We start from the raw sequence: 14,565 nt of genomic DNA, 5'->3' as shown, positions 1-14,565 counted from the left end.
AGGGGTTGAGCTGGGAGTAAGGAGCCAACAAGGTCCCGTCTGTGTCTGGGAGAAACAAATCCCTCTGGCTGCTATAGGGGGGAAGGGTATGCCAGGGAAGGGAAGAGCTGGGGAGAGGTGAGACCCACTTAGACAACGTTATGTTGTCATAGCAACAGGAATGAAGCCAAAGCTGGAGCAGGGGCCTGGGGATGGAGGTCAGGGGCAGCCGGGGACAGACCAGAGAGCCAAGAGGTAGAATTGCTACAGCTTGGCGGGATCCTGCGAGGATGGGGTGAGTGGCCGAGAGAAGGGAGAAGTCAAGCCCGAGACCCCAAGGCCCACGTTTGGGTTTGGTGGACGAGGATCAACTTCCCAGTGTGTATTTGTGGGGTGGTACATATAGGGGGTAGGGGGCGATCTGGGATCCCTGGGGACCCTGCACCGTCTGAGGCAGCTAGAGCAGTAAAGGAGTAGAGGCTTGGGTTTGAAAGCCAGGTGGCCCCAGGTTCAACTCCAGCTGCTGGCCCCTTTCACTCATGTGACTTGGGTAAGTTATTTAAGCATCCGGCACCTTCATTTGTAAGAGGTAAGAATAGGCTCTCCAAAAAGAGAAGTTACTGATAGAAAACTGGGTGAATCAATGGAGATCATAATACCTGGTTCAAAGACTTGATGAGGATCAAATAAGCCACTGCCTGTCATAATAATGCATGAATAATAGTTTAATTTTAATAAACAATGTTAAATCGTTAAATACGTACTGTACTGTACCATTAATAATGGTAAGAGTGAAAACTTACCACCTCGGCATCACACTTGCTCTTAGCCCTCTACGCACATGACTTCGCTAAGCCCCTACAATAGCTCTTTGAGGCAGAAACAATTTTTATACTCATTTTACAAACGAAGATGCCAGAGGATAAAACCTCTTTAAACCTTCACAATGCTTTGTACCGGCATTAGCTTTACCCCTGCATCGCAGATAAAGAAATGAATCATCAACAAGAGGGCAATTAACACACCAGCAAAGGTGGAGCCTGGCTTGGAGCCTTGAGGATGGAGAGCCGGGCTGAGCTCGGCTCGGCTGGGAGTGGATGGCCCTCTGTAAGGGTGGGAGGCTGGGGTGCCCTGGAGTCCCAGCACAGCCTCTCCTGACCACTCTGGGGTCTTTCTTCTGTCTGTCCCCAGCCTCTGGCCGCTCCCACCCAGCCAGCCCCAGTCCTCCGGGGCTGCAGGCCAGCCCGGTGCTGCCGGTCAGCTACCGCCTGTCACACACGCGGCTGGCCTTCTTCCTGCGGGAGGCGCAGCGCACGCCTCCCACGGTCACCAACGGCTCCCTGCAGCGCTCCGAACCCTTCGTGGTGTTCCAGACCAAGGAGCTGCCCGTCCTCAATGTCTCCCTGGGACCCTTCAGCACCAGCCAGGTGGTGGCCCGGGAGCTCCTGCAGCCGTCCAGCACCCTGGACATCCCCGAGCGCCTGACGGTCAGCTGGAAGGTGCGAGCCTTCATCGTCCACCCCCGCGTGCCTGCCTCGCAGCCCGTGGCCCAGGTGCTGTTCTACGTGGCCGGCCGGGACTGGGATGACTTCGGCGTCACCGAGCGGCTGCCCTGCGTACGCCTGCACGCCTTCCGGGATGCCCGGGAGGTCAAGAGCTCCTGCCGCCTCAGCGGGGGTCTGGCCACCTGTCTCGTGCGCGCCGAGCTGCCCCTGGCTTGGTTCGGGCCCCCAGCCCCGGCTGCACCACCCACTGCCCGCCGCAAGTCTCCAGATGGGCTGGAGCCCGAGGCGACAGGGGAGAGTCAGCAAGCCGAGCTCTACTACACTCTCCACGCCCCGGATGCGTCAGGAGGCTGTGGAGGAACACGGCGGGGTGCCGGGCCCGGAGGCGGGGCCCGGGCCGAGAGCCCGACCCAGCACCCCCTGCTGCGCATCGGGAGCATCAGCCTGTTCCGCCCGCCCCCCAGAAGGACCCTGCAGGAACACAGGCTGGACAGCAACCTGATGATCCGCCTGCCTGACCGGCCCCTCAAGCCCGGGGAACTGCTCAGCATCCTCCTCTACCTGGCCCCCAACTCCTCCTCTCCCTCCAGCCCCAGCCTGGAGCACTTCACTCTCAGGTACAGGGGTATGGGTGGGGGTCTGGCTTCCCTTCCAAGGTCAGATGCACACCTGACCCCTGGTAGAGGGCTCGCCCAGACCTGCCCATCCAGCATCCTAATCCCAGTTCTTCCAGTTACCACTTGAACAACTTCAGGAAGACAGCTCACTTACCCGAGCCTCTGTGTTCTCGTCCTCCCAATGGCCACAGAAATGTCTGCCCTGTCCTCCCTACCTCACAGAAGTGGTGTCATGGTGAAGAGGAAACATCCATTTCCACAAGCATGATATCCAGAACGATAGAATCGGGGCTGGAAGGGCCCTTAGACATTAGCGGGTGCAGCTCTTCTATTTTACAGATGAGTAGACAGAGGCCTAAGAGGAGAAATTGAGATCAGAGAGCAGCCCCTTGCCTGGGAGCCAAAAGATAAACAGGAGGGTACCCGTGTGTCAGGACATTTGTCTAACCCTGGAGTGGGGAGAAATATTTTCGGGAGTCCTAGCTCTTTCTTTGTGAAGGATACAGTTCACAAATTCCGAAATGCCATAGCACATCCCCACAAAATATAATGATGTCTCACAGTAGGAATCCGTGGTTTGAGCCATGTCGGGTGATTCTGAGGCTATAAGAAAGGTCCCACCAAAATGCTCCCCACAAACCCAAGCATTATACGTGGCACCTGAAACGGCATCATTAACCTCCAGCTTCTTTAAGTATTGCCTTCTGTCCTGAATGTACTACCTTAAAGTTCAAGTATTCCTGGAGAGTCATACCAAATTCAGTGATTAATACCTGAATGTGAATATGAGTTAAATAAGTCATGAGAGATCTTGGGCTGCATTAATAGGAGTAAAGTATGTAGAATTAGGGAGGTGATAATAATCATTCGGCTTTAGTTAGTGTTAATTAGAGCTGAAATGTTGTATTTAGTATAAGACACTACACCTTATGCATTCAGGATGTCCAGAGGAAGGTGACTAGGATATGGGCAACTTGAAGCTATGGCAAAATAGCAACAATCAGAGGAACCGAAGATTTTAGGCCTGGAGAAAAGAAGACTCAGGGGACACCTGCTCACCTCCTCAGATGTCTCTTCAGGTGGAAAAGAGTTGTCCTCCCTTCCCCCAACAGAACCCACGGCTGTTCTATTTCAGCTACAAGCAGGGAAGAAGTTTCTCCTTTTAGGGACTTTCTAAAGATATAATGGGATGTGTGCAGAAGTAGTGAGTCCCCTGTCACTAAGATATGCAAGTAGAGGTTAGGTAAAGACCTGGCAGAGATATAAGAGAAGGGACTACAGCTTCCACTAGGGCCAGAGGTTGAAGCTACATGATACCAGATCCCCCAAATTAGTTTCAGGCTTTGAGTCTAGAACTCAGGGTAACTTACTCACCTGCTCGCCCTTCTCCCAGCCCCAGCCTGAGGATGGTAGGCAGGTGGGCAGCCCTTGGACCCCCAAGCTGACCCTCTCCCTCTTCTTCTTCTTGCTTTGTCCCAGAGTGAAGGCCAAGAAGGGCGTGACCCTTCTAGGAACCAAGTCACGGAGTGGCCAGTGGCACGTGACCTCGGAGCTGCTGACTGGGGCAAAGCATTCAACAGCCACCGTGGATGTGTCCTGGGCCCAGGGCACACCGCTGCCCCTCTGGTGAGCCAAGGTGGCTCCTCTGCCCACCTCTTTGCAGGACAGCACTGGGGAGGGGTGGGGGAATTCTTGACGGAGGAGGCCAGGCTGGCGCAAGGGCTGGGCGTACTTTCTGCGGACCCTGGAGGCCAGGCTGGGGAAGGTTCAGAGGGCCCCGGGGAAAGGCCACTGAGGAGGGCTAGGGTCCTCAGCGAGGGTTTCGGAGCTCCTGAGCTGCTCCCAGCCCTTCCTCCTGGGCTCTCCTTCCTTCCCCCACCGTGCAGGGAGGACCAGGGGCCCCTGGAGATCCTGCAGCTGGACTTTGAGATGGAGAACTTCACCAGCCAGTCAGTCAAGCGGAGGATAATGTGGCATATCGACTACCGCGGCCACGGTGCCCTGCCTGACCTGGAGCGGGCTGTCACCGAGCTGACGGGCATCCAGCGGGACGTGCAGGCCATCCTACCCCTGGCCATGGTGAGTGCACTCACGGAAGGCAGGCGAGCTCTGCGCCTGGCACTGGAGTGGGCCAGCGGCTGCTGAGGGGCACGGAGGTGGGAGGAGTCCCCGTGGAGGGGGCACTTGGTGGGGGGGCTTCCTGGATGAGGTGACCATGCAGTGGAGCCTTGAAGGTCCCATGGAGGAGGGGATCATACAGTAGTCAGAGAAGATGAGGAAGGTGCTTTAGGCAGGGGATTTCCTGGGCAAAGGTGTGGTGATGGGAATGGGGATAGTTTGTTCAAAGGAGCTATGGGTTTAGGAAGAGTGCCGTGGAATGATTGTCTGGTGCCCAGGGGCACGTGGAATAGCCAGGCAAATGTGCTGGACGTTACTCTGAGTCCGGAGGAGAATGGAAGATGTTGAGAGGAGATGGTGGAGGATTGGGGAAGCATTGTTTTCTGGCAGCAGAGTGGGGTAGACCCTGAAGGCTACCACGGGAGTCCAAGTGAGCAGAGCGTCTGAGAAGACACGCGAGACCAGGTAGATGCATCTGTCTGCCCACGTCCCCAGGGGAAGGATACGCATCTGAGGAGTGGGGACAGCTGGGAGCTGCCGGGGCTTGGCTGGTGGTCCTGGGAGAGCAGGGGACCGAGAGCAGCTCAGCAGAGCCCCGCCCTCCTCTCTTCCCTGCAGGACACAGAGATCATCAACACAGCCATCCTGACTGGCCGGACGGTGGCCATCCCTGTCAAGGTCATTGCCATCGAGGTGACCGGCCTTGTCCTAGATGTCTCTGCCCTGGTGGAATGCGAATCTGACAATGAGGACATCATCAAGGTGAGCTTCCTGGAGGTGGGGGAGCCTGGGAAGAAGGCCTCGGGCCTTCCGGGGGAGTGGAACCCCAAACCAGAGGGGAATTCACATCCCAGGCAGGTCCCCTTGGAAGGCAAGCGGAGGGGAAGTGGCAGGGGGTGAGGGGAAGAGCATCCCATGTCCAGCCTGAGCAAGGGGAGGTCCTGGAGGGCTTCCTACAGGAATGTGGAAGAGACCTTTTGGCAGGCTGAAGGGAGAAAGCAGCACTGACAACTTGAATTCAATCCCCAAGTCATTACTGAGCCCTTGTTGTGTGGCAGACACCAGGTAAAGCAATAGGGGAGGGGGTCCTGGGGGGAATCTCAGAGACATGCCCTGAACCTGGGTGCTGGTGACCAGGTGGAGGAGATCCAGCCCAAGGAGGAAGCCTCCAGAAGCTCATGAGTTAGGCCAGGAGTGAAGGTTGTGTAAAAGGACCCACTCCAGGAACACCCACCCCAGCCCTCCATCTCCCAAAGGCCTTGCCCTGAGCTCCTCCCCAGATGCCCCCTCTGGGCAGTGGGTCCTCCACAGCCCAGCAAACAGGATGTTGATCTGACTTGACTGGCCCAGTTTGCTACCTCCCCAGGAGGGCCTCCAGATTTCCTCTGGCTTTGGACAGTGGTCAGAGGTGAGATGCGGGGAGGAGGCAGTGGGGCGGGCAGTGATGCAGGAGGGCATCCAGCCCTGGTCCCTGTGGGATTGGTGAGCTGTTTGCCGTGCCAGCCTCCGGCTGGTGCCAAAATCAAATGATTGGGCAACAGAATCTGTTTCCTGTTCCTGTAAATCCTTCAGCAGGGGGAGTGGGGATGTGGGTGTCCTCCCTCCCTGGGAGTGTGTGCTTTCTCTTTCACTCTCTCTCTCTCTGCTCTGCTCTGCCCTGGATCCCTCCTGGTCTCTGGAGCCCCGAGACTCACCTCGTCCATCCCCCCCATCCAGGAAGAATGTCCCCCGAGTGAGCCAGAGCAGACGGCTTGGTACCACACACCTATGGCCTCCTGAGGGCTGGAAGCCTTGTCAGGCCCATGGGGCTTGCCACTGCTGGCAGGCTGGGACGGGGAGAAATGGGCCTGCTCCCAAGAGCCCTCACCCAGCACCTTCCTCTACCACCCAGACTCCCACACCCCCGCCCCAGAGCAGGCCAGAACAGTCACTGTGGCTTAGATACCAAAGGGAATTAGCAAAGATTCGAAATGGAATTTGTTTCTGTTCTCACTGAAATACACTCAGGTTCTTTCGGGAGTTTGCCAACATTCTAAATGGGATTTGCCAGCCTTCAGCTGGAATTCTCTGCCTTCCGAAGTGGGAAATGAGCATTTCTAGCAGAACCACTGTCCCACTCCTCTCCACCCACCCCCTGGGATGATTAAGAGAGCTCGAAGGAGTTTGGGACCGTCAGGGGCTCATCTGCACGGATGAACCACAGTCCCAGCCCCTCCCCATCCCCACGAGAGCATTCAGGTTGTCTCAGCCCATAGGCTGCCTGATAGACCCTCCTCCAAACTCAAGGATGTGCACCCTGGGGCGTGTCCCAGTAGGAGCACCTAAATGCATTGCACACAGGATTCACTCCAGGTATGGCAGGTGTGTACGTGGGCACTTACACAGATACCCGTTGCATCTGCCCTGAAGTACTAGCAGGGACACCTCTGTGAGTGGGCACAGCTATCCACCAAGATGTGTCCAGTGAGCATATGCTCATCTGGGGAACCGTGAAGAATGCAAGGTGGTGTCCAGGTGGGCATGCATTTGCAGAAGCTGCACCCGTGGGTGGCAGTTGTCCACCTGTCTGTGCTTGGGGTTCTCTGGTCCTGAAATTTCCTCTCCCTTTCCCTCAGTTCCACCCCTGGCTGGAGCAGCCCCCTCCTGGAAATTAACCATCTGCCCATCTGCCTGGGACCACTGGGCCAGAGGCACCTTGGAGGAGCTGTGGGCCTGCCCCTTCTCCCCACCCCCTCCACCTCAACCGCCTCCCCGCCCAGTCGCACCCCAGTGTCCTGCTCAGGACAGGCTACTCCTGTGTACTGTGGAGGACTCTACCCATCAGACACCTGCTCCAGAGCACAGGCGGTCATGCTGGGGAGGGGAGCCAGCGCTGGGGACCCTCAGCCTGAAGACTCCCCCAAGGTGTGGCCTGGCACATCAAAAACATCCCCTTACAAAAATATTGGCACACTGGCTTCTTGCCAGGGAGCAAAATCCTCCCAAGGTAGCCACTAAGAGGTGATCTCTGGAGCAATGGAGTGGAAGCTGACACCTCCCAGAGGAATTAAATTAGGGGCCTTCTCCCACCCAGCCTCTCCCCTTCAGCCTCCTGTGACTGGCACTTTCTCTGTCCAATGGCCTTCTGGCCTTCCTTGTCAGAATGAAGTCCTCTGCACTGCCCCACAGGATGACCTGTAGGGCAAGACAGGCCAACCAACCTCTCTCCCCCTCCCCAGGTATCCAGCAGCTGTGACTACGTGTTTGTTAGCGGAAAGGAGTCTCGCGGTTCCATGAACGCCAGGGTCACCTTCCGCTACGACGTCCTCAATGCCCCCCTGGAAATGACAGTCTGGGTGCCCAAGCTGCCCCTGCACATTGAGCTCTCGGATGCCCGCCTCAGCCAAGTGAAGGGCTGGAGGGTACCTATCCTTCCTGACCGGAGGTATGGCCCTTCCAAACACAGCAGATGCTGGGGATACTCATGGGTGACACAGCCCTGGCACAACGTCTGATCTGCATGTGTGTGTAAGGCCCTAGGTGTACACAGTCTGCAGGTCGGTTTTGCAATCAACAAACTTATTGAGCAGCTACTGTGTGCCAGGCACGGATGGGGGCAGGGAGGGGAGCAGGTAAGTGTGGCCAGAGCCTGACCCAGTTGAGCTCTGGGTCCATCAGGAAGCGGTCTTATATATATCATGGAGTGTGGTGGATGAAGGAAGCCCTGAGTACAGGGAAGCAAGTGGCACAAAGGAAAGAACCACCTCTTCCTCCAGAAGAAGTCAAAGCAGGCTTCCTGGAAGAGGTGACTCGGGAGCTAAGTCTTAAAGGATGAGTGGAAAGGAGTTGGCTAGGGAGACAGGGTAAGAGCAGTCAAGCAGCAGACAAAATGGAGCAGAAACACCAACACAGGTGCTCACACCCCTGTACACGAGTGCCCCAGCCTGGGCACACCAGGGGCACACTTGTGAGTACATCAGCCAGGCACACGGTGACCCCCACTGGGCTCCCTTGCTGGGATACAGGCTCACACACCTGGGTGCCCATCTGTGGGGCAGGTCCAGGTGTACTCAGCACACTCTACTCACCCACTCATTGCTGCTGGAGAGAGAAGCCAGCAGGGAAGAGAAGAAAGGCAGAGTGACAGGCAGCTAAGAGCGGGCAGGGTGGAGCTGGAGAGAGAAGCAGGCGGCCTAGTGAGAGCTGGGATCAGTTCAGTTCTGCGGAGATTTGGAAAAGCAAGGCAGCATAGACCAGGGCCTCTTGAACTTGCACGCGACTTGCCCCGGGATGCTGTTGAAATGCAGGTTCTGATTCCGTGAAACTGGGATGGAGCCCGTGAGTCTGCATTTCAGGCCAGCTGCCAGTGAGGTTGATGCTCCTTTGAGTAGTGAAGGACATAGTGAACTCTGAAGCCAGATGGCTTGGGGTGAAATCCTGACTGCTATTTGCTAGCTGGGTAACCTTAGGCTACCGTGCCTCAGTCTCCTCATCTCTAAAATGGGCACGTTTACACTTAGCAGATTGCTGTGAGGATTAAATTAGTTAACACAGGTAAAAGAGCCCTCTATGTGAATGAATATTCTGGTGGTTTAATCCTTCCGAAGCAGTAGCCAAGCACTAGCCACACCCTTCTCTCTCTCCACAGCCTGCTTTCCTGGGTGAATCTCCTGATTTTCGTATTTTTGGCAATCTGGACAGGCTGAGAATTCCCCAAATTGTCAAGTCCTGGTTCCATTCTGCCTGCCAGTTCCTCCCTCCATTTATCTGTCTCCTCTTGCATTTTACTCTGAGCAGCCAGAGGAAGCTAGGACACACCTCCCACACTCCGCTTGGCAATCTCATCAGCTGAATATCCAAGTTCTGTCTGCCACACAGCTTTAGGACACGACGACGCAGCTAAGCCTCCTGGCCCTTGAGCAGGGATCACCTTTGATCCAAGTTAGAGCTGAGCCCAGGGCCCAGCAAGTGCTTAGTGCTGAGAAAGAGCCAGTATTTGCTAAGATTTGATGCCAGCTATTCACAGGCATGGGCGCAGCCAGGCAGGGGACACGGGGTGGGGTGGGGAGTCAAGAAGGTAACTTTCTAGGAGAGGAAAGCCTGGGACTTCGGGCTCCAAGCTTGTCAGAGACAGAAGGGGTGGACCAGGGAAAGCCTTCCACCCACGGGAGCCGGGGAGGGGCTGGCGGGGCAAGAGGGAGGGAAGGACTCGTGCAGGTCAGAGCCGGGGTGGGGAGCCCTGACTCCAGGCCTCCCCCACCCAGATCAGCCCGGGAGAGCGAGGATGAGGACGAGGACGAGGGACGACGGCAGAGCGCGAGCCGTGGCTGCACCCTGCAGTACCAGCACGCCACCCTGCAGGTTTTCACCCAGTTCCACACGACGTCGGCGGAGGGCACCGACCAGGTGGTCACCATGCTGGGCCCAGACTGGCTGGTGGAGGTCACCGACTTGGTCAGCGACTTCATGCGGGTGGGTGACCCCCGAGTGGCACGCATGGTAGACAGCAGCACGCTGGCCGGGCTGGAGCCAGGCACCACCCCCTTCAAGGTAAGCACAGTGGGGCGTGCCGGGTTCCGGGAGCCTTCACACAGACGTTCCTAAGACAGGATTTCCAGCGCCTCGGCCTTGGGGAGCAACCCCAGACGGGCCCTGCAAACACACTTCCCCACCTGCCCTTCTGCTTGAAATTCTACCATCGAAGGTCAAGAACCTTGGAGAAGCTTCTGTCTCCGAGCCTCATCAGCCTCTGTGAACCTTTCATGGCTCAGTGTGGTCGCTGAGAGCGGTGGCTGCGGAGCGGAGGAGGTGGGAGGGCCCAGCCAGCGTAGAGGCCAGAAGAGGGAATTTTGGAGATCTAGGGACTCAACTTTGACCTTCCTCCTTGATAACTGGGTGCCTGGGTAGATATCATCCATCTCAGAGACTATACATAGTGACCCATGGGCTGAAATCTGCCTGCAGACATATTTTGTTTGTAAAACGACTGACCCAACCGTTTAAAAATTGGGAGGTTTCTCATTTTTTTAAAAATGTAAATTTCTGGCTTTAGAAAATATGAATCTGGCAGCACAGGGTCTGCGTTCCCGCCTGGCAATCATCAGCTAGAGTCAGCACTGCTGCCTTTTTTACACGAGCATGAGTTCTCCCATTTGCCCCAGTGCCCACCACTCCCTTTTGTCTCCCTGACATTCAGGCTGACCATCAATTGTGACTTATCACTCTACAGGAGGGCTGTTGTTTTCTTTAAAATCAACTCACCTCACTCATCTGTGTTCCTGCCTGGCTCCTGTGAGCCCTTGACCCTTGCTTGGCCTCTGGACCCTGGTTCCCGGTTGCAGACCTAAGGCAGAGCCCAGGAGTCCTGCCTCCCAATCTGCCCCACCCCCTGGGCTTCTCTTCCAGCAGCACTCAGATTCCTCCCTGGTTGGGAATTTGGAGAGGGGTGGGGTGTCCTTCTCTCCTGGCTCTCACCCATCCCCGCACCACCCTGCCTCAGGTGGTTTCCCCCCTGACGGAGTCCGTGCTTGGGGAGACACTGCTGACAGTGACAGAGGACAAGGTCAGCATCACACAGCTGCAGGCCCAGGTGGTGGCCAGCCTCGCCCTCTCCCTGCGGCCCAGCCCCGGTAGCAGCCACACCATCCTGGCCACCACAGCCGCCCAGCAGACCCTCAGCTTCCTCAAGCAGGTAACTGGATGCCCAGCTGGCCGGCCTGGGGGCTTGGGGTGTGGAAGGAGGACTTGCAGTTTCTGGCCACGAGCCCCCCAGATTAGGGATTTGATAATGGAAGATCTATCTACCCTTTGTGCCCTGTGCACCTGCCCTACTGGGCCCGTGCCCCACCATCTGCCCAGGAGTCTGGCCAAGGTCTCACTTCCTGCACCTGCCATGGTGAGAGGCTCCTGTTGAAGGTTCCCACTCCTGCATTTCTCAGAGGGCCCGTCACCTCTGCCTCCACCCCCCGGAATTACCCTCACCCATCTCTGGACCCCCAGCTATAGCCCCCCACTGATACGCCAGCGCACTGGCTATGGGACAAAGGTGGAAAAGTTACAGGTGGGGGTCACAGGGAGGGAGAAGGTGGGCACTGAACACCGAGCCAGAGGTCAGGACACAGGAGTCCTCTGCCCCAACTTGCTTCGTGACCTCCGGCCAGTTGCTTGTCTCTGAGCCCTGCTTCTTCATCTGCAAGGAGGTCAACTCTCAGAAGGTTTAACAAACAGAGGACAAGGCTGGGGTTGAGTATATGTGCGTTCTCAGTCTCCACGTGTCTGCTGAGGGTGATCAGGCATGGAGATACGGTGTGACTCCTGCAGCAGAAGGGATCTGAGTTAGACCCAAGGCAGAATTTACCATCAACTCACCCGGCGGAGAAGGGCGAAGTGGGCAAGGACGTTCTCGGGGCAGTACGGAGCCATAACTCCCTGTACAGAGTTGAGTGGGAGAATTCCCCCTCAAATAACCATTCCCGAGCACCCACCACCTGCCAGGCACTGTTCCAGCACTGGGAAGTCAGCAGGAGTAGATCTCTGATTCCTGTCCTCTCCTCTTCCTCCTCCAGGAAGCCCTCCTGAGCCTCTGGCTCTCCTACAGCGACGGTACCACGGCCCCACTCTCCCTCTACAGCCCCCAGGACTATGGGCTGCTGGTGAGCAGTCTGGACAAGCGTGTGGCCACAGTGACCCAGGACCGGGCCTTCCCACTGGTGGTGGCTGAGGCCGAGGGGGCCGGGGAGCTGCTCCGCGCGGAGCTCACCATCGCCGAGAGCTGCCAGAAAACCAAGCGCAAGAGTGTGCTGGCCACGACCCCTGTAGGCCTGCGGGTGCACTTTGGGCGGGAAGAGGGGGACCCCACCTACGACTACCCCGGCCCCAGCCAGCCAGGGCCCGGCGGGGGCGAGGACGAGGCCCAGGGAGCTGGCCCGCTGGGCACTGCCGGCTCCCCGCCCGAGGCCGTGGGCCCGGGCACGGCCAGCCCGGCGGTGCCACCCACAGAAGATTTCCTGCCACTGCCCACCGGCTTCCTGCAGATGCCGAGGGGGCTGACGGACCTGGAGATCGGCATGTACGCGCTGCTGGGCGTCTTCTGCCTCGCCATCCTGGTCTTCCTCATCAACTGCATCGTCTTCGTGCTGCGCTACAGGCACAAGCGCATCCCGCCCGAGGGCCAGACCAGCATGGACCACTCTCACCACTGGGTGTTCCTGGGCAACGGGCAGCCGCTGCGGGGGCAGGGGGAGCTGTCGCCACCCGCCAGCAACCCGCTGGAGGCCGTGCCCGCCTGCTGCCATGGCGACCACCACAGCAGCGGCAGCTCGCAGAGCAGCGTCCAGAGCCAGGTGCACGGGCGGGGCGACGGCTCCTCGGGCGGCTCGGCCCGGGACCAGGCCGAAGACCCCGCCAGCTCTCCCACCTCCAAGCGCAAGCGGGTCAAGTTCACCACCTTCACGGCGCTGCCCTCAGAGGGGCTGGCCTACGACTCGGTGCCCGCCGGCGAGGAGGACGAGGAGGACGAAGAGGCCCTGGGATGGGGCTGCCCAGAGGCGGCGGGCACCGCGCGGCCCACTCCGCCCCCTGACCTGCACAATTACAGGCGCAGAGTCAAAGAGATGGCATAGAGGTGCGTCCCCTGCCCGCCATGGCCTGGGCTCCGTGTGGGACAGAGCCGGGACCCAGCTCACAATTGACACGGGCCGGCTGAAGTGGATCTTATGCTCCGGCCCCGGCAGCTTTCCTCCTCCGGACGGCCACCTCCTTGCCTCGCACCGTACCATCCTCCGCCCTCAGAGGTGGAGGGGCCTTCCCCCTGGAGCTTGCTAAGAGGAGAGCAATCCCAGCCTTCGTTCTACCCTTTCCAACCCTCCTCCTGTCTTAGACCCCTGCCCCAAGACAGGGGCAAGGAGGCCGAGCTTGCACCAAGGGTCCACACAATGCCCCGCCCCATCCCCCCACGTTCCCTGCTTCCCCCTGTGTGGGGGGCTCTGGGGGGGTCTTGTGTCACAAGCTGCACAAAGACTTTTCTCAAACCGCTATTCAGGGATTTCTGTCCTGCAGGGTGGGGAGGCGGCGGCTGCCTGCCCTGCCAAGGATCTTGCTGTGGACAGAACATTTGGGGGGCAGGGGATATTTGTAGCATCTGCTGGCTTCTGGGTGCCCCCCACTCCCTTCCCAGGACCTGGGAGCTGACTCTCCAGAGGGGTCTGGGGCCAAGCCAGGCGCCTCTCTGAGATCTCAGGACTCCATCCTGTGCCCCCAAGGGCTGTGGGCAGGCCCCCAAGGGGGAGGAGTCCTCGGTCCACCCCAGAGCACTGTGGTCCGGGTGCCCGGGAGCCCTGGGTGCCCCGAGCCCACCCCTCAGCAAGGTCAGCACTACGCCTTAGCCGTCCCTCCTGCTCTGCTGGGCACTCCTTCCTCTCTGCAGGGGCAGCCACCCGCCCCGCTGCTAGGCGGAATCCGGTGGGAAGGGGAGGAGAGGGTGCCAGGCAGTGCTGGGAAGGACCCTGGGACAAGCAAGGCAGAAGGGATCCCACGGCTCCCCTACCCCATCCCACAGCCACCCCTCTCTCGGGTTCTACCCACCACTGTGTCAGATTTTTCTTAAGTAAATGGAGGCAACCAGACTGGGAATGGGGGCGGCAGCAGCTCCCGGAGAACAGGCAGTACATGGTGGCTGGCTCTGTGTCTCTTCCTTGCGTGCAGGCACGTGCATGCACACACACACACACACACACACACACACACACACACACATATATGGAGGTCACGCTAAATGACATGAGACGGAAACACAGCTGAGCCACCTGCGGTCTTGCTCCTCCTCCAACATCCAGGTCCCTTTAAACCCTGTGGTGCTGGGGGGATGCTCACCTCTGGGGATAGAGGACTCGCTGACCCAGAAATGTGCCCTTCTAAAGAGATGTCTCCTCTAGGAGAAGGGTAGGAGGGTACAGAAAAAGAAGGAGAGAGGCGAGAGGGTTGTGTGCACACCTGAGCTCACTCCAGTTTCCTCCTCTGCCTCAGTGTGCCTCTCAGAGGGCATCCCTCCTCGTCACCATCACCACCTCCCAGGGAGGCCTCTCTTCTCCAGGGATTGATGGAGACAGTCTGGGGGTCTCCAAGTCAGAAAGCCAGGCAGGAAAGAGCAATGGCTGTTGGGGGGCTCCTCCCTGCTCGGTGGGCCATGGGCTGGCCCCTCGCCCCTCATGGCCTCCCATGGCCCTGGGAGACCTCTCCCCAGCACAGGCAGCAGCCCCAGGGACCACAGGAGACCTGGTGGCGGGGGAGGAAGAGCCCAGCCAAGGCTGCCTGGCCAGGCTCCAGTGCCCTGGACAGTTGGCTACAGCAACCAGCATCTGCCCCAGAAG

At 58.4% G+C, this 14,565-nt stretch overlaps 1 protein-coding gene across 1 annotated transcript; it reads left to right on the top strand.

The window, feature by feature from the left end:
- The first annotated feature begins 1,076 nt into the window (after positions 1-1,076).
- Positions 1,077-12,819, top strand: TMEM132E (transmembrane protein 132E). The gene is made up of 8 exons (XM_024731306.1): positions 1,077-2,101; positions 3,581-3,727; positions 3,988-4,180; positions 4,838-4,981; positions 7,438-7,643; positions 9,463-9,748; positions 10,698-10,889; positions 11,764-12,819. Exons 1-8 carry the CDS (start codon positions 1,077-1,079, stop codon positions 12,817-12,819), a joined length of 3,249 nt encoding a protein of 1,082 aa, XP_024587074.1.
- The last annotated feature ends 1,746 nt before the right edge of the window (positions 12,820-14,565 follow it).

The sequence above is a fragment of the Neophocaena asiaeorientalis genome, unplaced genomic scaffold, assembly GCF_003031525.2.
Source record: "Neophocaena asiaeorientalis asiaeorientalis breed wild unplaced genomic scaffold, Neophocaena_asiaeorientalis_V1.1 scaffold1136, whole genome shotgun sequence".
NCBI lineage: Eukaryota > Metazoa > Chordata > Mammalia > Artiodactyla > Phocoenidae > Neophocaena > Neophocaena asiaeorientalis.
This window is presented reverse-complemented; position numbering and strand designations above follow the sequence as displayed.